This window comes from Aricia agestis, chromosome 3 (assembly GCF_905147365.1).
Source record: "Aricia agestis chromosome 3, ilAriAges1.1, whole genome shotgun sequence".
Lineage (NCBI taxonomy): Eukaryota > Metazoa > Arthropoda > Insecta > Lepidoptera > Lycaenidae > Aricia > Aricia agestis.
Window position 1 is genome coordinate 14813553 of NC_056408.1, and position 23342 is coordinate 14836894.

Genomic DNA, 23342 nt, shown 5'->3' on the forward strand with positions numbered 1-23342 from the left:
AGGGGATTGGGCCTCCGGTAAACTCACTCACTCGGCGAAACACAGCGCAAGCGCTGTTTCACGCCGGTTTTCTGTGAGAACGTGGTATTTTCTCCGGTCGAGCCGGCCCATTCGTGCCGAAGCATGGCTCTCCCACGTATTTTGCACATATTATATAGTCAGACCACAGGGAAAAGTTACTTTTTGCGTTAATATTTGCTAGAATGTGTTCGGTTCCCCGAAATTCCTAGCCACGCAGAATGTCTAGTCATTATAATTATGTTATAATGTTAGGTAATTGCGTCCTATGTGCAAATTGTTTTATACGTCTTGCTTTTATCGTTTCTATCAAATTGTTTATATACGGACTATGTGATTTAAGTATGATATCACTCTTGTGGTAACAATGATTGTTAAAATTTGGCACGTATTTTCTACACGAACCCGTGATCTAATAATTATATAATCAAAAGAAAAAATATAACCTGACTGGCGACTACGCAATAATATCCTATTAGCACATACAGTTTATTTAATCCGATAGTCCCGCTTTAAGCGGGGAATTCACTACCGGGCTGCCCGCGGGCCGCCCGGTCTGGCACAAGTCTGCCGCTTGCCCCTAGTGAACACATACAGAACAGGCAAGTCAGTCGAATAGATAGAGGGCTGCAGCTCGGTCGTGGACTCATGGACTCGATCTTCTTTTTAACAAATGATAGATCAGCATCGGCATTGATTTCTTAGGAATTTTCAATAAGTGACGGGCGGCCCGGTAGTCAATTCCCTGCTTAAAAAAATTAGTTTAAAAATCAGCGATCAGACCGAATAATTCGTGTAGTTTTGAAAGCTTTTCAAGGGAGATTGTCAAGAGAGTAAATTGGGGAATACGTTTGTATGGAAAAACAGTGCGAGCGTACCTTTTTAATTTCCTAAAGTAATAATCGTACAGTAAAAATGTTGGGACGTAATTTATAGGAAATTTAATGTAGATAATTAATGTGGAAGTCACTAAAGAGATATTATAAATAATTTTCGAGTGACAAGCAAAAACCTTAAAAAGGGACCTTTCCCCACTCCCCCACCACCGGCTCTCGTCCCACCCTCGGGGACTTTTAAGCGCTTATTCTACTTATCCTAGCTAGGAAGTCCTAGCTAGGATCCTAAAAAATGTAGTCAAGTGGAATAACATTTAGAAAGCTAGGTTCCTAACTAGGATCCTAAATCGGAAAAAATGTGACTTTTAACTGACTAAATCAGTGTTGCCAGATGGTTTCAACCTTTTATCTGTAGTGGGAACTGCTAAATCTGAATTAAAGTCAATTTATATTATGTTATAAGATCTGGAATTCATTCGTAGGTAGTTTCTCCGCTACGACCAAAATCCGACATAATATCGCACACACGACATATAATTATATTGACAGAAACGTTGACAAACGTAACCTTTTGTTTACTGTCTGTGCTGGTGCCTGGTGCTGCCTCTAGCGTGAAAACATTGCAGTAATATATTTTACCGCACCATTTAGACCATTTTTAAATACCGGTATTAAAGAGAAAAATACCGGTTTTTCGGTATTTTAGCTTTAATGTATTTTTGTATACGCACACGTGTTTTCAACACAATATTATGATTTATAAAGCAATTGAAAGTATACCAATACACTCAAAATCAACTGCTAATAAAATAATAGTTTTGCTGTGTGTGTGTGAGTCCTGTGTTGGCATAATATTTCTTAGTCACACTTATTATTATAATAATGTTACGTGCTAGGGTTCGAAGGATTTGGAGAGAAAGACCTGCTGACTCTTATGCTGTGTATTTCATGAAGAACATCTGATACTCTCGTCCTTGGGATAACTATCTGAAGATAGAACTATCTGCCGTTAGTCTTCTCCCATTTTCGGTAGAGTATTCCGTTTTGAAGTATCAGACTGTCCCATTTTTTTTTTATGAAATAAGGGGTCAAACGAGCAAACGGGTCACCTGATGGAAAGCAACATCCGTCGCCCATGGACACTCGCAGCATCAGAAGAGCTGCAAGTGCGTTGCCGGCCTTTTAAGAGGGAATAGGGCAATAGGAGAGGGAAGGGAAGGGAATAGGGGAGGACAGGGAAGGGAATAGGGTAGGGGATTGGGCCTCCGGTAAACTCACTCACTCGGCGAAACACAGCGCAAGCGCTGTTTCACGCCGGTTTTCTGTGAGAACGTGGTATTTCTCCGGTCGAGCCAGCCCATTCGTGCCAAGGCATGGCTCTCCTACGTAAAGATTGCACCCAGTACACCCCCATTGCACCCAGTACACTCCAGTTTTCTTCCATGTGATGATGTGCCGATGGTCGTCATTTCTTTCTTGAGCCTCCCTCATAGCATTATTCTCCCAGAGACCCAAAGGACTTGTTCTCGTTAACTTTAATGTTACTTCGTTAGATTCCTGCTTAACACAATGTTTGCAGCCTTCCGAACACGGCCTTCATGAAAGTGCGTCGGCATTCCCATACGTCTTACCGCAGCGGTGTTCCGTCTTGAAGTCAAACTCCTGGAGCTGTTCATGTTCAATCCATCGAGCTTCTTGACCTTCTGGATTCTTGAATTGCAGTAGCCACTTCAAGGCTGCATGATCAGTTCACCGTAAAAACTGTCTGCCTATGAGATATTTGTTGAAATGTTGTAGCGTCTTTACGACAGCCAAGAGTTTCCTTCTTGTCACACACTTGTTTCTAGAGAGGAGCCAGAGGGCTTAGATAATGATTTGCTGAAATATGCAATAACAACTTCTCTTTCACCCTGTTTTTGAGATACCTAACACCCCTCCGATGGTCGTGTTGCTTGCATCCGTGTTGACTATAAACTAACCTTCAGTTTGTGGATACTCCAAGATTGGTGTTTCACACAGATGTTTCTTCAGTTTCTGAAAAGAATCTTCAGAAGTCTCATCCCAACTAAATTGTCGTTTATCTTATGTCAGCCGATGTAATGGTTTGGCTATCTCCAAGAATCCCTTAACAAAATTCCAGCATGAGCATAGGCCGAGGAATGCCCCCACTTCGGTTTTGTTCTTAGGGGTTGGCCAATTTTGAACTGCTTCCAGTTTCTCCGGGTCTGTCTAGATTCCATCACTGGAAACATATATGTAAATGATAGTCGCTTTTTTAATGTTTAAATTGTTGGTTAAATATACTTATGGGAAGATTTTTTTTTAGTTAGGTATTTGTTTGGTGTAAGGAACAAAACACTGTTAAACTTTAAATAAACAAGTTGATTTTAATGTTTTTTTTTTGTTTATTCGATTAAATTATAAGGGATTTAGCGCTTTTTTGATTAATACCGCAAAAATACCGAAAAACCGGAAAACCGGTTTTTGAAAAATCAATACCGGTATTATACCGGTATTGCAAAAAATCCCAATACCGCCATGCCCTAGTTATGAGATAACGATGAGGAATCAGGGGCATACTCAGGTAGGGGCAGGGGGTAAAATGGAAAATAAAATAAACGTCAATCAAATAAACCGGCGTGAAACAGCGCTTGCGCTGTGTTTCGCCGAGTGAGTGAGTTTGACGGAGGCCCAATCCCCTACCCCCCTAGAAATGCCGCAGTTGAAAAACAATTTGTAACCTCAGGAGGGTACCAAGTGCGTTGGAAAATCCCTCTCTGGACGTCCATGCTCAGGAACTCCTGGAACTGAACGTGGACATCCAGGCTGCCCCTCGTATTCTGGGGAGGGCAAAACTGCGCTCCAATCTGCTTGGGGCAAGAGCAAACACACAAAGGCACCCCCCTTGATATTCAACATGGACTTTTGTAATATCAGGGGATTACACTCCAACCTTAATGCCGTCCATTACCACCTTGAGACGGCAAAGCCGGCTTTGCTCTTTTTAACCGAGACGCAGATATCATCTCCGAGTGACACATCATACCTTTCCCACCCAGGGTAATCATCTCGAGCACTCCTTTCTACCCAAAGCTGGAGTGTGTGTGTATATCAGATATGATATCAGCTCTCGCCGCCTCAGCAATCTTGAGGTCATGGACCTATCAAACTTATGGCTCCGCATAGATTGCGACGACCACCCTCGCGTCTATGCGTGCCTATATAGGTCCCATAGTGGTGACCCCGAGACGGACCGACTCTTGGAGCACCTGCAAGCTGCTTCAGATTTTGTGCAGCAGCAGATCCCATCCGCAGAGATCATAATACTTGGCGACTTTAATGCCCACCACGCCGACTGGCTCAATTCCAGTAAAACTGATCATGCGGGGAGATCTGTCTGCAACTTTGCCCTTGCGAACGACTTGACACAACTGGTTACTACGCCTACGCGAATCCCAGATGTGGATGGTCAGAATCCTTCCTTGTCGGACTTCCTACTGACTTCAAATCCTGACGGCTACCAAATATCCGTAACCGCACCACTTGGTTCATCGGATCATTGCCTTGTTAGGAGTTCTGTGCCACTTACGACGGTGTTAAGACAGCGCGCTGTTAAATACCGTCGTGTGTGGCACTACAAGTCAGCAGACTGGGATGGGATGCGGTCGTTTTTTGCACCCTATCCTTGGGGGCACGTGTGCTTCTCGCCGGATGATCCCGACAACACTGCCAACTCTGTTGCCGATGTGGTGATGCAGGGGATGGAACTTTTTATTCCGACCACTGTAGTGCCAACTGGCGGCAGATTTCGTCCCTGGTTTGGTTCATCCCCCAAAAAAGCTTCTCGCCGGAAGCAGGAGGCTTACCAATTCTGGGTCAACGCATTGTCTGCTCGGGATTTAAATACCAGCACATATAAAAAGGAGTACAACATTGCCTCTAGGTCCCTCAAGAAAGAGATTACTCGGGCAAAGCAACCTGAGTGCCACCCCTCGGGAACCCGTGCATTCTGGTCTCTGGCCAAAGCTATTGAAGGAAATTTCTGCAAGCCAACCCTACCATCCCTACACGTAGGAAATGGATCGTTGGCCCAGGATGCAAAGGACAAAGCCGATCTTCTGGGCAAGTTCTTTGCGTCAAACTCGACCCTGGATGACGGGGGGCAGAAACCGCCGACCATACCGCGATGCACGAGCATCATGTCGGATATTCGGTTTCATCAGCGCTCAGTGCGAAAAGCCCTCTGTTCTTTTGATATCCAAAAGTCGAGTGGGCCTGACGGAATCCCGCCTATTGTGTTGAAAAAGTGTGCTCCAGAGTTGGCTCCGGTCTTGGCGCGTCTTTTTCGGCTCTCCTATTAATATAAAATCATCCAGCTTTGCTTATTTTTATACGATACTAGAAAAGCTATGCATCCATCACTATCCCGCCAGACTAGTCGTGACTCGTGGCCAGACGCGAAAAAGAAACGCCGGCAACGCGATGACACGTCTTAATTCGTAATAAACATTGTACTTGGCTTCTGTTTAGTAATCGTGTGCACTAAGTGATCTCTTAACTTCTGTCGGATTAATTGTTCGCTCTTAGTTCATTCGTATTGGATCTAATTAAATAATCTTCAATAAAATGGTACAGCATGCGAACAAATAGCAACACTATAATAAGATGCGGAGCGCCTCGCTCGTATCACTGTGTGACCCGACGGCGACGACGCTGGCCGCGGGCCTCGATTAGTTTTTTTTATGAATTAGAAAGTGAGTGAAAATTAAAATGGTCGCGAAAATCAAAGTAGACTTCGAGGATGCTCTGACGTTGGCAGGTGAGTGCTTATTTGTAAGGAAAAATTAAAGAAAAGCAGCTTTTGGGAACTTCCTTTATGGGACTTAATTAATCCTCTTGTTGCGGTCTTGTTAACGAAATATTATGCGTAATATTGTTATTAATATTATTGTGGTCAATAAGGTTAAAAAAGGAAAATAGCGATATCAATAATTGGCTTATTTCCAAAATAATTGTACCGATTTGGACGAAAGTTCTTTACCAGCACACTATTAAAAATTAGAAATTAATGACTGTAGGATTTTTCAGTGTTGGTTTAAAATATTGTGTAAGCAAGTCCGTATATTACGCAAAAACCGAGTTAATTGTAAATAAAATAATAATTAAGTAGACAAAAATTTAAGAGAAACTCTAAAATAATAACTACAAAACTTTGTAATCACAGCAAAGCTTATTGTTATAGGAAGTTTAAAACGCGTTATTGATTCGAAGAAGTTGTTCTATCTAACACCAAATAATGCGTTACATATTTTGTAATTTAATAATATCTATGGATAATATCTATGGATTTGTAATAATAATAAATTATGATGAAAAAATTCTAATTATTTACGGACGTTCTGAGTAATATCTTATACTAATCTATACTTTTAATATTATAATTGAGAACAGTTTGTTTGTTTGTTTGAACGCGCTAATCTCAGGAACTACTAGTCCGATTTGAAAAATTCTTTCATTGTTAAATAGCCCATTTATCGAGGAAGGCTATAGGTTATATTTTATCACGCTACTATTAATAGGAGGGAAGAAATAGAGGAAAGTGTGGAAAAAACGGGGAGAAATTATTTGAAAGGGCTTATTTGAACGCGCTAATCTCAGGAACTACTTTATTTCAGTGTTAGATAGAACATTTATCGAGAAAGGCTATAGGCTATATTTTATCACGCTAAGACTAATAGGAGCGATGAAATAGAGGAAAATGTGGAAAAAAGCGGGAAATTATTTGAAAGGGCTTATATCACGAACTACTGGATCAATTTATCTGTTATTTGGAACAGATAATAAGTAAACAACGTGAAGGATCATAGGCTATTTTTTGTGTACTAATTTGTCTGTGAAATATCTAATTTACGCGGGCGAAGCTACGCGGAACGTTATATTTCGCGTGGTCACGACATCACACGTAAACGGTTGGACCCATTTTGCAAAAATTTGGTATACTTAAAGATATTTTGAGTCCCGAAAAAGAACAAAGGATACATTTTTATGTTTTGCGCGTAAACTATTCAATCTATTTTGATGGAATTTGGTATGGAGATACTTTGAGTCTCGGGAAAGGACAAGGAATATATACTAATTTTGTCCCGGAAAATGTACGGTTCCCGCACAATAAACTTATATGATTATCGCCTAAACTATTCAATCTATTTTGATGAAATTTGGTATGGCAATACTTTCAGTCTCGGGAAAGGACAAGGGATACTTTTTATCCCGGAAAATATACGGTTCCCGCACAATCAACATTTATGATTCTCGTCTAAACTATTAAATCTATTTTGATGAAATTTGGCATGGAGATTGGAGATACTAATTTGAATCTGGGATAAGGAATGTTTTTTGTCCCGTAAAAATGTGCGGTTCCCACACAATATAATTTTCTTATTTGCGCGTAAACGACTAAATCGATTTACGGGAACAACGGTAAACTAAAGTCCACGCAGACGAAGACGAAGAACAGCTAGTCTATACTAATATTATAAAGCGGAAGAGTTTGTTAGTTAGTTTGTTTGTTTGAACGCGCTAATCTCAGGAACTACTGGTCTGATTTAAAAAGTTATATCAGTGTTAGAGCCCATCTTTTATCGAGGAACGCTATAGACGATATTATTTTACCACACTAATACTAATAGGAGCGAAGAAATACATTCTCACACTATGGCCGCGATCCCGCGAATGAATGACCAAAAAAATAAAAATAATAGTTTTTGTTATATCGATCGAGGAAATGGCAAAAACCGGTTAAAACCGTTTTAAGGATCAAAAACGAAAATATCATAATGTTCTCAAATAGTGTTCCGAATAGCGTTCCGTTCCGAACGAAACCGAAATATAATGTTCTTTAGGTATTTAAGGCGATAACGTTTCGAAAAATATAACGTTTTTCGAGCCCTGCCTAGGAGACAAGTGGCAAGCGATTATCGTTAACGCTAACAAAACGTAATGCGATTTGACATTTAAGTATATAAGCCATCGCTTCGCTAGCGAATACTAATGTCAAATCCCATACATTTTGTTGGCGTTTACGATAATCGCTAGACACTTTACTTGTTTGTTTACGTGTGAACTGACATTCATAATATTATTATCTTAAGACTATTGTGTAGTGCCGCGAGCGTAGAATTAGGTATTTGGAAAACCATTCTCTGTCGCCACAGCGCTCGGCCCCCGCGCAAACGTGCGATAGAGAGAGTTGCAGTTTGGCTGTGATTCTGGGTATTTTTAGACAAAAATCGCGTTTCGGGGCATAACGTTTTGCATCCCCTACACTGTACTAAAACTAATATTTTTTGGTATTAATCTTTTCAGCAGAATCTAATCTACGCTTGTACGTTTGGCTTTGTTTGAAATTTTAAGTTATTTTTCAAATACAAACCATTTAAAATGAGAAAGATTTGAGCCTAAAAACCTAGATTTCAGAAGCTCGTAACTTTCAAACTAACAAAAATTTTGATAAAAGGATGAAGCATAGTTTTCACTAGAGGCAATAACATAGTGAAAAATCGTTGAAATCGGATAAGTTTTAGGGGTAGCAAAACATTATGGCTTTTTGTATGGAGATGGAGCCGGTAGTCGATCCTCTTAAATTCTAATTAAATACAACACGAGTGTAAATTGATTTATTTTAATTTTTTATTAAAAAAAGTACAATAATACCCAAATTCTCATAAGATACAACTAGTACGAATCTATCTACGATTCTACTTACGTTACGCTACAATCTACGTGTTCGTGTAGCCCGTAACTTTGTGGGAGTTTAAGCACATACCACAGAAACATAATTTATTTTTCTGTAAAAAGTAGTTCTTGAGTGCAGCTTTTTCCAACTAGACTAGCTAGACGACTCTACGACTGTGCTTAATTTGATCAAAGTCAGTCTAGTAAAGTAAAGTAGACATTTAACAAGACAACACCTACCACACCCACTCAAAAAGTATTCCTATTTTCTGGCTAATCACAATTCGTAACTTTTAAACAGACAGGACAACATACGCAACGCCTGCTGCTGCAGGTCTCATACTTTTATTACAAACTGCGATAAATTGGATAAAATCCATAAATTTGCTTCATAATAGGTTGGGAAAAAGTCTTTTCGCATTATAGTATATCTATGAACTTTTCATAAAATCTCTTGGGCTGGATTACCAATTGTATCTGGCTGATTTTGGTACCTATCATTAAAAAGTTTTAATTTTACAGAAGACAGTTCCAAATTAAAAATTATAATAGTTTTTCTTATACGAGAGTCGAGATATACGGCCTTTACACTCGCGCTTCGTCCCTCGCCTTGTGGCTCGCCTCGTGCCTGCGAGGCTCGTGTTGATCGATGGTTAATAAGTTGCCTGTTTACACTCGCGTGCCGAGTTCAGTCGTCTTTGAGCTAGCAACAATGGAGGACGTCGAAGTTTTAGCAGCAACAAGTTTGTGCGTACTTCGCTTATACTGCTACGTGACTAATTTAAATAAAAGGAAGCTAACTTTTTGGCTGTTCTTGTGGCATTTATGTTTTGGGTCCCAAATTATTCGTTCTTCTTGAAATAGTTCTATAAACTTAAATGTTTCGTCTTCCGACCAATCCATTATTATTTGACGACCTCTGTGGCTCAGTGGGTGGGCTGTCGGTAGCTCAAGCCGGGGGTCGCGGGTTCGAATCCCGCCGACGGAACAAAAAGTTTTCAAAGTTCCTGGGTCATGGTTGTGTATTAAATATGTGTATCATATAATAAAAATATATTATGTATAGTATAAAAGTATTAAATGTATTTCCGTTGTCTGGTACCCGTAACACAAGTCCTTCAGGTACTTAGCACGGTACCAGACTGACGTGGTGTGAAGCGTCCATAGATATTATTATTATTATAATACGATGCATTTTTGTTTTTGCGTATTTAAAACTAAACACAACCTGCGCGGCACGATGTAGAAGCCAGAATAAAGCGGGAGGGCGAATGTAAACACCCACTCGCGTGCGACGCGAGGTCCTTTGACTCGTGCCCCAAAAACCGCTCCGGACGCGAGCGCCGCGAGGGACGAGGCGAGCCACGAGCTTCTGTTCACACTCGCACCTCGCCCCTTGCCTCGTCCCTCGCTTCGCGACTCGTACGCGAATGTAAATGGGCTATTATTGTTAAAATGAGTGATTCCAATGAAGAAATTATGCAACACAAGCCGCGAAAAACAATTATGATGTTTATGGACCTAATGCAGTATCGATGAGAGTAGCGCAAAGGTTTAAAATTTTTTCAATCCAGAAATTTTGATATCAAAGATGCACGTGGCTCTGATCATCCTGTTACGGACAAAACTGATGCCATTTTTGAAAAAGTGGAGCAAGATCGGCATATTAGTAGTTACAATGTAGCTGAAGAACTGGGGATTGACCACAAAACGGTTTTGGCGCATTTGAAAAAAGCTGGGTACACAAAAAAGCTCGATATTTGGGTGCCTCATGAGCTTACTGAAAGAAACCTAATGAACCGTGTACTCATTTGTGATTCTTTAATACGACGTAATAAAACCGAACTATTTTTGAAGTAAATGATAACTGGTGATGAAAAGTGGATAACGTACGACAAGAACGTGCAAAAAATATCGTGGTCAAAGGCCGGTCAGGCTTCACAAACTGTGGCGAAACCCGGGTTAACTCGCAACAAGGTGATGCTGTGTGTGTGGTGGGATTGGAAGAGCATTATTCATTATGAGCTGTTACCGCCGCCATCGATTCTGAACTTTACAGCGAACAACTGATGAGATTAAAGCAAGAAGTTGAGAGAAAATGGCCGGAATTAATCAACAGAAGGGGTGTGGTTTTCACCATGATAAAGCTAGACCTCACACATATTTAACCACTTAGCAAACATTACGGGAGTTCGGCTGGGAGGTGTTAATGCGTTCGCCGTATAGTCCTGACCTTGCACCTTCAGATTTCCACCTGTTTCGGTCGCTGCAGAATTCCTTAGGCAGTGTCAGGTTGACATCACAAGAGGACTGCCAAAACCACTTGTCGCAGTTTTTTCATCAGAAGCCCCAAAACTTTTGTAGCAATGGGAACATGTCCCTACCAACAAAATTAGATAAGCTAAAAGTTATCGAACAAAATGCCACCTATATAGTATATACTTTGGTCAATTGTAAATAAACGTTTATGAAAGAATGTTTTGTATTTTTTTATAAAATGCGAAGAAACTTTTTCCCCAACCTAATATTATTGACAGTAATAACAAATATAATATTTAACAAAGTGCCGTACCACGGAAACAACGCAGGGTTTATCTGTGATCCAGCGTTAATTTAGCAGTTAATTGTTTAACTCCATCATTAATTTTAAAAATTAATCTTATATCTTTAAAAGAGCAATATTTCCATACTAATATTATAAATGCGAAAGTGTGTATGTCTGTCTGTCTATCTGTTACCTCTTCACGCTCTAACCGCTGAACCGATTTTGCTGAAATTTGGCATGGAGATAGTTTGAGTCCCGGGAAAGGACATAGGATGGTTTTTATCCCGAAAAAATGTACGGTTCCCGCGCGATAAACTAATTTTGGCGCAACAGAGTTGCGAGCGTCATCTAGTAATATATATATAATTGGAATTTATATATATATATATATATATATATATATATATATATATATATATATATATATATATATATATATATATATATATATATATATATATATATATATATATATATATATATATATATATATATATATATATATATATATATGTATATATATATATATACATAAAATATTGGAACTTCGGAATCGGCGGCTCCAACGATTTTCATGGAATTTAGTATATAGAGGGGTTTCGGGGCCGATTACTCCATCTATCTAGGAATTGTTTTTAGAAAATGTCATTTTATTCGTGTTTTATCGAATACCGAGCAAAGCTCGTAAAAATAGTCAAATAGCTAGTAAAAATTAAAAGAGGAAGGGACAAAGAAACTGCCTTGTGGTAGTCTCTTTGCCCCCCACTACTTTAAATCTTTACAATGGTTCTGTTTGTAAATAATATTTTTAAGATTCAGCAATAATAAGCTTAGACCTTGACTATTGTTAGATGCTGCTTGAAATAACAACAGGAATCATGAAATTATTCGGACTTTTGAGGAAGTTTTAACAGGTTCTCATTTACTTATATTTTCACACATTCAAATATTTTTTTCATATAGTGCCAAATAATATTTGTTGTTTTTTTATATTTTAGTATATTGAAAAGTTGAAGGCAATTATTCGCCTTTAGATGTTTATTCATGTTTTTCGTTTGTATATAGTCAATATACAGTGTATTGTATATCTATGTTCTATGCTACGAATAATAAAATGTAAGGAAGAGTAACTGTGTCAAAAAAATTGTTCCACGACTCTACAAAATGAGACCCGAATACATGCATACTTTATGCATGAATTCGGGTAATATTTTGTGTAGCGTGTCATACATTCAAAGATCTCTCTTAAGCCAATGAATATAATATTATACAAGTGACAATTATTGTCAACGGCTTTGTTTCGGAGAGTGTACGTTTATTTCGTAGAGTATCTCGTTGCTATTGTCACCTATTGTAATATTTTAGTGTGCGAAAAGGAACCAAATTCAAAACGGTTGAAGTAGTTACTTTTTGTTTATTTATTTATTTATTTAAGTGAGGCATCTTGGCCCATATTATAAATACCTTATAGACTAACATACATACAATTATACTAAAGCTAACACAAACACTAAACACGTATTGTCTGCGACTTGGGGCACGACGTGTTCGGAATTCGTCATCGGAACCTCCTGTAGACGACTCCAATCGGCCAAAATTCCTCCTTCTCGAAGGTCGGTAGATGATGCGTCGGAACCCTCACCACAAAAGAGCTAAAATTCACTTTGTGGCGGTTCTCGGCGGCCTCAAGTTGAAGTGGGTCTTGCTCCTGATGTAGTCCACGATCTGCTCGGCCGTCGTTACGTAAAATTCCGTTTCCTTAGTTTTTATTATTCGAAGGTTCTATGCCTTAGATGTGTGGTAACTGCACAAGACATGGGGGAACTAAAAATTATTTATTTCTTCCTCTTTTCAAACCTTGCTGTATTTTTTTTAAAGTTTAGATTAGGAATGTTTTAATTTCATTTTAGAAGCTGCAATCCAATATGGCCGGTGATCTTCCAGAATATTCCAGGGAGCGATATTAATTGTCTCCATTGGTTCCATTGAGTTGGGCGACTTCTGACACGGCCAATTATTTATTGTTGGCGCGCGACCGCTCGCACCGCAAATTGATGTTAGCAACAACGCGAACGTAAAGTCCATTCAGTTGTAAACAAATATTTAGTGAAAATTTCATATTTCTGACTGCATTCGAATGAAAAATCTTATAAAGACGATCGATCTCCTCTAATGTGATGATGTTGATCCTACTCAATCCTCGGATAATATTATTGTCTATTGAAATAACTAAAGTTTTAGGAAATTAAACGTTAATACTGTCCGTATAAACCTGGATTGGAATTGTATGCATAAATTGGTTTATTTAATAATTTGGTTTATATATTTGCACCTTTCTGCAACTAGCTTCCGATTGCATCTACGGTCGTACAATTTTTAAAAGTGTAAAGCTAATATATAAAGCTAAGTAGGTATACTGTATTATTCTATGCACACACTTTTGATGATGATATTTATCCCGAATTTTTTTTAGCATTCTATGTGTAAATTCAAGGCCCCAAGCACTAACATAAAGTTTAATAAATTATGAAAACGTGGTGAGTAAAATATATTTATATATATTTTACCTTGAAAAATCATATTTCATATTAAAAATATTTATAATATTGTTAGGATATAAATATAAACCTAGACTGAAAACTGTAGCACTAATGGTAATATACTAATAAACTTATAAGGCAAGGACGGAACTGACATAACCGACTTTATAAGAACAGTAATGGAGATCAGTAGACCTACGTTAAAATAGTTTCCTCAGAGTGAAGCAACAACAATTTAATTAAGAAATGTCTAGAATGGTGATTCAAATTATAAGATTGTCTAGCCCTAGTATAGGTACACCTACGTGAAAATAGAGTAGAATAAAAGTTTATTAATAATCTAATCCTGAGAGAAAATTGATTATCATATCTAAGATGTGGGAGCTAAGTCTTAAACCCCCAAATCACAAACCACTAACGGGCTGCTGATGACGAATTATATATAGTAAATTTCAGTTACGTCAGCTATAATTTTATTTATACCATGTCAAAATTAGTTCATTTGTTTTAGAAGTAGACAGATAATTCCTTTTATTCTGTTAAAGGGTTAACATTTCCTTTCAGGTTTCGGCAAGTTCAACGTGGTGCTGACGCTGGCGACGATAAGTGTGATCCTGAGCATGACCTTCGAGATCTTCTCCGTGTCCTACCTGGTGCCCGCTAGCGCCTGCGAGCTGAAGACGTCAGTGCCGCAGCAGGGGCTCATGGCCGCTGTTCCCATGTTAGGTATTTATAACGACGAAATATGAGACCGCTCTAGGCGATACTAGCACACAGTCAAGTATTCTTTGTATGAACGCCGCACCGAAGGTGAAGAGTACGTGACACTTCATCTTCGGTTCGTTCACGTTCCGTTGCTGCATAGTGTCACCCAGTGTGGTCTCGTCTTAAAGGGACTTAGAATACCTAATATGAAACCAATTCCTCTTTTAGCAAAATTATAGTGGGACCAGAGAATAATCAGTGTATGTTTCGCAATGCTTACCAATATTTATACACTTGTAGACCCGTACAGACCCGTATAAATACTGCTTAGTATTATAATTTATACGATATGTATTTGCATACCGTCGAGATAAAACGGTAAAATTTATATGAAATAGCACTATAGTAAAATCTGTCGACTTTATACTCAAAAAATCCACTGATCAATCATCATAGGAAATCTCAGTACGAAGTAAATATATTACTATGATTACACTTCAAAATGAATTTAAAATCTATTAAATTCAAAGATGTGACTTGTAACTTTAAAATATTATTATGTAAGTAGATTCAAAGGTTAATATTAAATATTATATGTAATACCAATATTACTTTTAGGTATAATCGCCACGTCACACATTTGGGGATATTTAGCGGACACCAGAGGAAGAACGACAGTTCTCGCCTGGTGCATGACATTAAGTTTCATCTTTGGATCTCTTAACACATTGGCACCTAATTGGATAGTTTTTAGTGTTTTGAAGTTCTTCTCATCATGTGCGTAAGTAAATTTTTAACCTGTATGAAGTACTGCATTAATCTTTTGTCAGTAATTTTAATAATTTATTTACTTTCAGCATCGCTGGAACATATGCCTTAGCTATAACCTTGCTCAGTGAATGCACTTTAGAGTCTTGGAGATCTAAAATGGTGGCACTAACAAGCACCGTCTTCTTGGGAAGCACAGCGACTATGGCAAGTAAGACCTTTAATATGACTAAACTGAATGCTTTAGCATTAGATGTGATTATGATGGTTTTGTTCTTATGAAGTCTATTTAGCCTTTAATTAAACTTTCCTGTGGTTCGTCGTTTACTGCTATGATCTTCATTCAAATTATCTTTTTTTGGCATTGTTTTAGTACTCTCCGTCCCAGTTCTTCAGTTGAACTTCTCTTACGACATACCAGCTCTGGGCATAACCTTTAACTCTTGGCGTCTACTCAACCTGGTGTACGCTTTACCATGTGCCATAGGGACCCTCTGTATGTACCTGTCCTATGAGAGTCCACGGTACTTGGTGATGGTTGGAGAAGAAGAAAAAGCTCTGGAGGTGCTGAGAGGAATATTTTCAATAAATACTGGAAAACCGAAAGAGGAATATAAGGTAGGTTATAATGGTTAATTAGTTTTAAAGTCTTAAAATAGCATTAGAAACTGACATATTTTTAGCCAGGCCTTCCAATGAAGTTTGTAAACTGAATCAAACAGTGATTGGTGCAGAAAAGATGAATAATTTTTAAAACTAAACTTTCAGGTTGAGTCAGTAGCTCTAGGTGAAGAATCTGGCAAACCCACCAAAGGACTCATAGCATCGATCATATCCCAGACCGTGCCACTATTGAAGCCTCCTTTACTCAAGAAAACTATCCTACTCTCGATCATGTTCATCATAGTTTATTTCGGGTAAGTAGTTACGTTTTTGTCGTACTCTAGTTTTTGTTAATCGTCATTAGCAAATATAGTTTTTACTGTCCCAGCATTTAATTGAAATTAACTGTCGAGACAGTCTCAAATTACGCATAATTGCAAACATAATGTGTGTTCGTATTCTTTCTGCTGAACAGTTGAACAGTATAACACAGTATATCTAAATCTGGTATATCATTATGTTTATTGTATTGTAATTTATAGATGAAACTAGTATTTTGTATAGCTACTACTAGTATTTTGATTTCATAATTAATTAATATGCATAATATTTGAATTATTATTTATGCCGCGATTATGGCTTTCAGGATAAATCCTTTCATTGTGTGGCTGCCATTCATAGCCGATGCCATTATGACGTCCATAAGGAATGGTGATAAGGATTTCAAGATGTGTGACATGATACGATCGTCACAGAATGCTACTGCTGTTGCAGTTGAGGCTGAAGTAAGTAAAAGAGGATAATAGAGTCCATTCAGACCGCAACGCGACGCTTAAATGCATTTATTTTGTATGGATTTGACAGACTTGTATGTTGTCTCTCCCAATTGAAAAATGCATCTAAAAGTCGCGTTGTGGTCTGAATTGACCCCAAAGGTATAAATACTTTAAATTATTTATATTCTAAAATATCAAGAAATGTATTTAATAATCTATGTAATATGAGCAATAAAACGTTAGTAGTTTACTTATGTATGTACTTTACGTATGACCAATATCGACAAAAATGAAAACACAATATTACATTTTGAAGAATTCACTGATGACCCAAATAGGCAGCGTGGCTTTTAAATTTTCTTTTACGCAATTTATGACGTAAATTACGATAGAAGTATTATAATTTAAATACCGCAGAATAATTACAGTTAGATATGCTATCTGACATAATAAATTCAATTGCAAAGTGTAATGGAGATATAACTGCTCTTCATGTTTGGTTTGGTTAATATCACAGTAAACACGAGTATTATTATGTAGGTATATCTGTATTTCGAATTATATTATAATAATGTAATTTAATAACTCCTGTTATCTATCTAATAATAAATTCTTAATTTCAAATCCCTGATTTTATGGTTCCATATTGTGTGGAGTCCAAAGAGTTAGATATAAGTATTATGTTATTATTTAACGGCCATTTTAACTAAACCAATTATTATTTTATTTTCAGAATCAAGACTGTAGTTTAGACTCGTACGCAATGATGGCCGTCTTCGGGACCAACACTATATTGGCTACCTTGAATATTGGTCTCAGTTCGCTCATAAACGTCGTCGGAAGGAAAAGAATGTTAATTGCTATTCAGGTCTACCTAATAATTAATTTACCTATTTACTTTCTTTCTTTAATTTTTTTTTTAATATTTTCGTTACGTTTACACAATTTATCTGTTCATCAATATTTTAGCGAAACGCAACAAACCTATTTTTAAGCGTCTTGCCAACTGGCCGTCCTCTTTTAGGAGGCATATCGTAAATCTACGAGCCTATAGATTTCGCCTCATATTTAAATAGCAACATAATTCAGTTTTTTGCAGGTGCAGCGGGTCTGTGCATCAACTTGAGCTCTATCTGGCAGCTCAACGCCGTCCTGTTGGTCGGCTACGTCCTCGGTGTTCTCAACTTCGGATACATATCCACCATCTGCGTCGAAGTCTTCCCAACATACGTAAAGTAAGTCTTCAACTTCACTTTTATATCTGTTTAGTCAAGTTTTTCATTACTGCTTTAATTGGATGATATTCTATAACACTTACAGACGTTAAGTTAACCTTATCAATTTCCTCACTAATGTTTTAAATACGGAAGTTTTTGGAACGAAGTTCCTTATCGCGTGTTGAGAAAGGGGCTAGACCAAAAAAGTTGTAACGACATGACACACAAGTGTCGGTTTATTACAACTAGAGCAAAAATGCTATAGTTGTAAACCGTGCGGTAGCGCGTGTCTCTCTCTCTTTTTTTCGTTTTTTTTGTATAAATTCGTTTCATCCGGGTGTCCCTTGACACCTCTCATGTTTTTTTTGAGTGTAAGTATACAATTCAATTCAATTCAATTCGTTTATTTGCTATAAAAGTGGTGAATACAGTAGGTGGTAATGATTATTTTCTTAAGATCTAACACTTTTAGCTATGTATAAAATAGCATGCAAATATATATTTAAATTATAATCATGTACAAAAATATGTTTTACACTAAAAATATTCAAATCAATTTTATACATAAGTTATCAATCATCATTAATAATAGTAATAATTAAACATATTATCATAAAGTTATAATATAAGTAATTATAATCATACAAAATATATTTTACGCTAACAATACCTATTCAAATCAATTTTTACATACTTAGTAATAATTAAACATGTCATGAGAGTAATGAGAAATCTATATATTTATGTCAAGAAATTAAATAAAGTAAAAATGTCAATTAATTTAAAAACTATTGTCATAAAATAAAATAAGTTAATGTCAACTGTCTAAGAATTCCTTTACATCATAATAAGATTCATTTATTAGCATTCTTTTTAGTTCTCTAATAGACTGTTTACTGTGACTGGTGACTGTTACAAGTTTTTTGTACATAAGAAATAACTTGGTTCCATCCGGGTGTCCCTTGACACCTCTCAAGTTTTTTCTATCTGTCTCCAGCGGGGCTAAAATGGTCGCTTTGAAGAATCATGATATGAATCATAATATGATTCATTTTTCTAAGATCGCAAAATGCATTTCTGCTTGCAATTCATTTCTGTATTTTTGTACTGATTTGACATTTGACAGTTTGACAGTTTTGACAATTCATTTGCTGAATTGATTGAGAGGAATTGCTAAATGTGACCATTTTAGCCCAGCTGTTCCTCTTCACACTTAACTTAAGCGACTGAATAGAGACGGAGAGAGACTGAGAGACGGGAAGTGTCATAGTTTTTGTTAGATTATTTAATAAATGGACGATAGATACTTATTTACATAACTTATTTTTCAGGGCTATGGCAGTGTGCCTGACTCTCATGGTGGGTCGAGGCAGTTCGGTGCTGGGCATCAACGTTCTAAAGAACATGATGGTGTCCAATTGTGAAGCAGCCTTGTACATGTTTCCCTCTCTAACTTTTGGTACGTTTTTGTTTAACTAACTTATATTGTTAAAATGGACACTGCATTATGCAGTTATTACTATGCAGTATGCATTTAACATTTTACCTAACTATGTTGTAAGTGTACCCCAGGCCTCTTCAGGAGATAATATATATATAATAATAAGAAACGAAGTAGACTGCAGTATGATTGAGTAACCTAATAACTGGAATTTTCTTTATTATTATTGTAATTTTTTAATTGTTTCAGCCGGTGGTATATTCGCATTTTGCCTTCCTGGGGACAACGAAAAACCACAGAAAAAAGTTGATGACGCCGAAACATGAAAAGCAGTGGCTGTCATAATATTAGGCATTTGTTCATAGACGTAGGCGTAGGAAATACTCAAAATTATTTACAGTTCTCATAGCTGATCTCAAGGCAAGCGTTGTCTTGATAAATGTGACTACATTATCCTTTAAATAGTATTATTAGTAGAATTATTAAATATAGGATAGTTATATTATCATTCCAAGTATTTATATTGTAAACTCTGTACTAAAATAAACTTAGGGACAGCTAATGCTTTACGCATGCTGTCTTTACCTGTCTTGAGTTTTAAATGGAAAACATATAACATGAAAGATAATAATTAATAATAATATCTATGGACAATTTAGATTTGTGCAGGCGTTTGTAAAAATAGGTTTGATGATGAATAAAGTGCACGTGTTCACGCCCACCCATAAAGTTAATATAGGTACCTAGCGAAATAGAGGAACAATCTCGAGCTGTCAATCGAAACCGAAATTGACTTACGTCTGTGTGTAAGAATTTGTTTACTTATACACTTACACAAGCATCTTTCAAAGATATTAAATTGTCAACGTGCCGATAAGTGCCGACTGGACGTAAACCGATGAAAAAATTTGGTTCTGCTGTCATATATATCACACGTCTCTTTTATTACCACGCAGTGCTGATAGTGACATCTAGCTTGCTCAGGCATTTGTTTCTCTATTTCGCTAGGTATATTACCTTTAGCGCCCACTCCACCCCGTAAGAAGCTTTTATCACAATGATAGGGACCTTTAAGAGGATACACCAGGGGCGAGAGAAATTGAAAATAGGTATTTGAAAATGTATTGCTGTCTCACCAATCTCAAGTCTCCCACCGCAGAGCGCGATAGAGACAATACGACAAAAGTTCTAATAAAAGAACAGAAAATCTTCGATTCGTTGTCCGCTGATTCCTTCTCCAAAACTTAACCGATTTAAGTACTTTTTTCATTACGAATTAAAGCAAGGCTTGAGCTGTGTTCCTATGTTTTATTTTTTTTGTATATTTTAGCCAGTTTTGTTTTCTGGGTGTTTAAACACAGAGGAAAATCTTGCCATTTTTTTGGGTTTTGGGACGTTCTTATCTTTTTTAATAATAAAATTATGAAAAAAAAGAAAACATAGGGACATGCTAATAGTGGCCATAGATATTCAGGAAAAAAATTATAACTCTACCGGCATTATCCAGGGAGGAAACAGGGGACAGCGTTTGTATGGAAAAACGGCGGTGTGAAATCCTCTTAAACATACTTGAGAATGTGATTATCAGTAAATCTGGTAAATTAATAACACTTCGCAGTCCGAAGATGTTACAGATACGGTGTTCTATGCCGAGTACTCTGGTGCTACTTGCCGAAACATATTGTCGGCGTCTGCTGCTACTTATGAATAACGTACCATCGAATAATTAATAATTGATTCATAGGCAGATGGCGGATCTATTGCGGATTATGGCAATTCAATATTAGTCGCGATCAGTTTAACATAACGCGACACATATTATGTAGGTTCGCAATCTGCCTATCAACTTCTCTGATAGTACCAGCGAGGAAGTTGATTCCTATGCAATTGGCAGACCAACGTTATTTGGTCGAATATGTCAATTCAATGTTAAAATTTGTGATCTGTCAGCTGGGTTTGACGTAACGCAACTACTTAGGTCCCCGATTTGCATAGGAATCAACTTCTCTGATAGTACATTGTGAATAACTTAAATATTGATTCTCTGTATTAAAATAGCTTTTCTAACTTCTAACGTATCAGACAAGAATAAAACCACGGATTAACGTAAACGTCGCGGAGAAAATATGAATGTGGTTAATGTGCGCTTTTATAATTCGGGACGTCACATTATCGTGGACGCCGGTCGCCGATTCCCATAATAAAACGTTTGGTACGTTAAATGCCCTTTTGATTTTACGCATCGCGGACGTTTTATGCGGTTCAGGAGTGTAGGCATCGTGATGTCCTCTAACGTGCACGTTAAAAAGTTATCGTTGACGGAAATTTAAAAGCGTTTTTATATTATATTTCTCATCGTTTTACCGCGGACGTCCACGATATTACCGCCACTTCCAAAATTATAAAAGCACATATTGTCTTAAGTACTCTAAACTGTGATGTTAATTAAGATGAACTGTACTTATGAAATAAATATTTCAACCATTTTTTAGTTTTATATTTTACTTTCATTGGGGCATTTCTATTTAACCGCCTTCAAAAAAAGGAGGAAAGGTTGTAAATTCGACGCGTATGTATGTAATATTTTCAGAACTGCCCAATTTTCGTCTATAATATGATAGTCTGCGTCTGAACAAATGTGCCAAATTTCAAAAATGTATGTATGTATGTTTTTACGTTTGTGTTCGCTACGTAGCCTTAGAGTCCATCGTGTCAAACTGCTGTCATATTTAATATGTCACGTGGGCACGATATAGGTGTCATGTGTCACGATAATATGTCTATTTGACACGATATACCCTAAAGCGGGGAATTCACTAGACGGTCATGCCCGCGGGCAGTCTGTCCGGGCAAGTCGGTTGCTGCAATACACTATACAGACTTATCAGTTTGTGTTCGACAGCGCATGTGGAAAGTTCTATTTTGCGTGCATATTACGATGGCAACAAAACGAAGAAAAATCACATTAGTTGCTGGTGCTGCATTAACATTATTTGACGAAAAGAAAAAGAAAAGAATTTGGTGCAAAGATTGGTACAAAAAAGAAATATGTATAGCCATTATTCTCTTTAAAACTCATTTTGTACGGTAACGGACGTGTGTACTTGACGCTGTCGTTCTCGAGTCTGAGAGCTCAGAGCTGACGGTCTCCGTTGAGCATTCACGTACGGACATGTCTGTGCCCGGGCAGACAAAATGAGATTGCGCGGGCGAGCGACAGACAAGTCTGCCAGACTGACAGCGACGGTGCTACACTAGCAAACATTGCACAAACCTATAATAGCGAGGTCCGACAGGTATGTCTGCAGACTTGCCCGCGGGCATGTCCGTCTAGTGAATTCCGCGCTTAAGGCTACATAGTGGCACCTGGTGGCAAATAGAATATCAAACACCCTCATTGATACCTTTGTCCTGGCGAGAGATAATATTATAATATTTGTCACTAAAAGAACACCTATCTTATATATTTTACAGTAATGAGATAGTAAATAGAACTAGAAGATAACATTGGAAGGTTCTAATACAGTAGCAGGTGAGGTCCGTGATAATACTATCTACGCAATCTAAAGGTGGCTTTCGGATCTTTGCCGCGAGCGACCGCGACCAACGAAAATTCAAACGAAATGCCACTTTATGACATAGGCGATAGGTTTCATTTTACTCTACCAACTAGCTTTTACGCCGCCGCCGGCGGCAGCGTGGGTCGCCACCAAAATGTCAGTAGAAAATGACACTTATATTCTATGTCATAAAGTAGCATTTTATTTGAATTTTCACCGGTCGCGGTCGCTCGCGGCAAAGATCCGAAAGCCACCTTAAGACATTGTTATCATTAAATTTGCAAAGATAGTAAATATTACAATCAGATTCTATAACATTATTAAAATTATAATCAACTAGATGACGCCAGCAACTCCGCCAAAACTCGTTTATCGCGCGGGGGAACCGTACATTTTTCCGGGATAAAAAGTATCCTATGTCCTTTCCCGGGACTCAAAGTATCTCCATGTCAAATTTCAGCAAAATCGGTCCAGCCGTTTGGGCGTGAAGAGGTAACAGACAGACAGACAGACACACTTTCGCATTTATAATACTTATTAGTAAAGAATGGATGGTATCATACGGCTACTTAAAGATGCAGTAAATTTAAAAAATTGAA

At 37.6% G+C, this 23342-nt stretch overlaps 1 protein-coding gene across 1 annotated transcript; it reads left to right on the top strand.

The window, feature by feature from the left end:
• Positions 1 to 5464: 5464 nt before the first annotated feature.
• Positions 5465 to 19946, top strand: LOC121725276 (synaptic vesicle glycoprotein 2B-like). Its single transcript, XM_042112140.1, has 11 exons — positions 5465 to 5673; positions 14238 to 14399; positions 14997 to 15159; positions 15236 to 15357; positions 15520 to 15764; positions 15915 to 16063; positions 16396 to 16534; positions 17259 to 17393; positions 17615 to 17760; positions 19074 to 19201; positions 19433 to 19946. The coding sequence occupies exons 1-11, from the start codon at positions 5625 to 5627 to the stop codon at positions 19507 to 19509; spliced, it is 1515 nt and encodes a 504-aa protein (XP_041968074.1). The 5' UTR covers positions 5465 to 5624; the 3' UTR covers positions 19510 to 19946.
• Positions 19947 to 23342: the final 3396 nt, after the last annotated feature.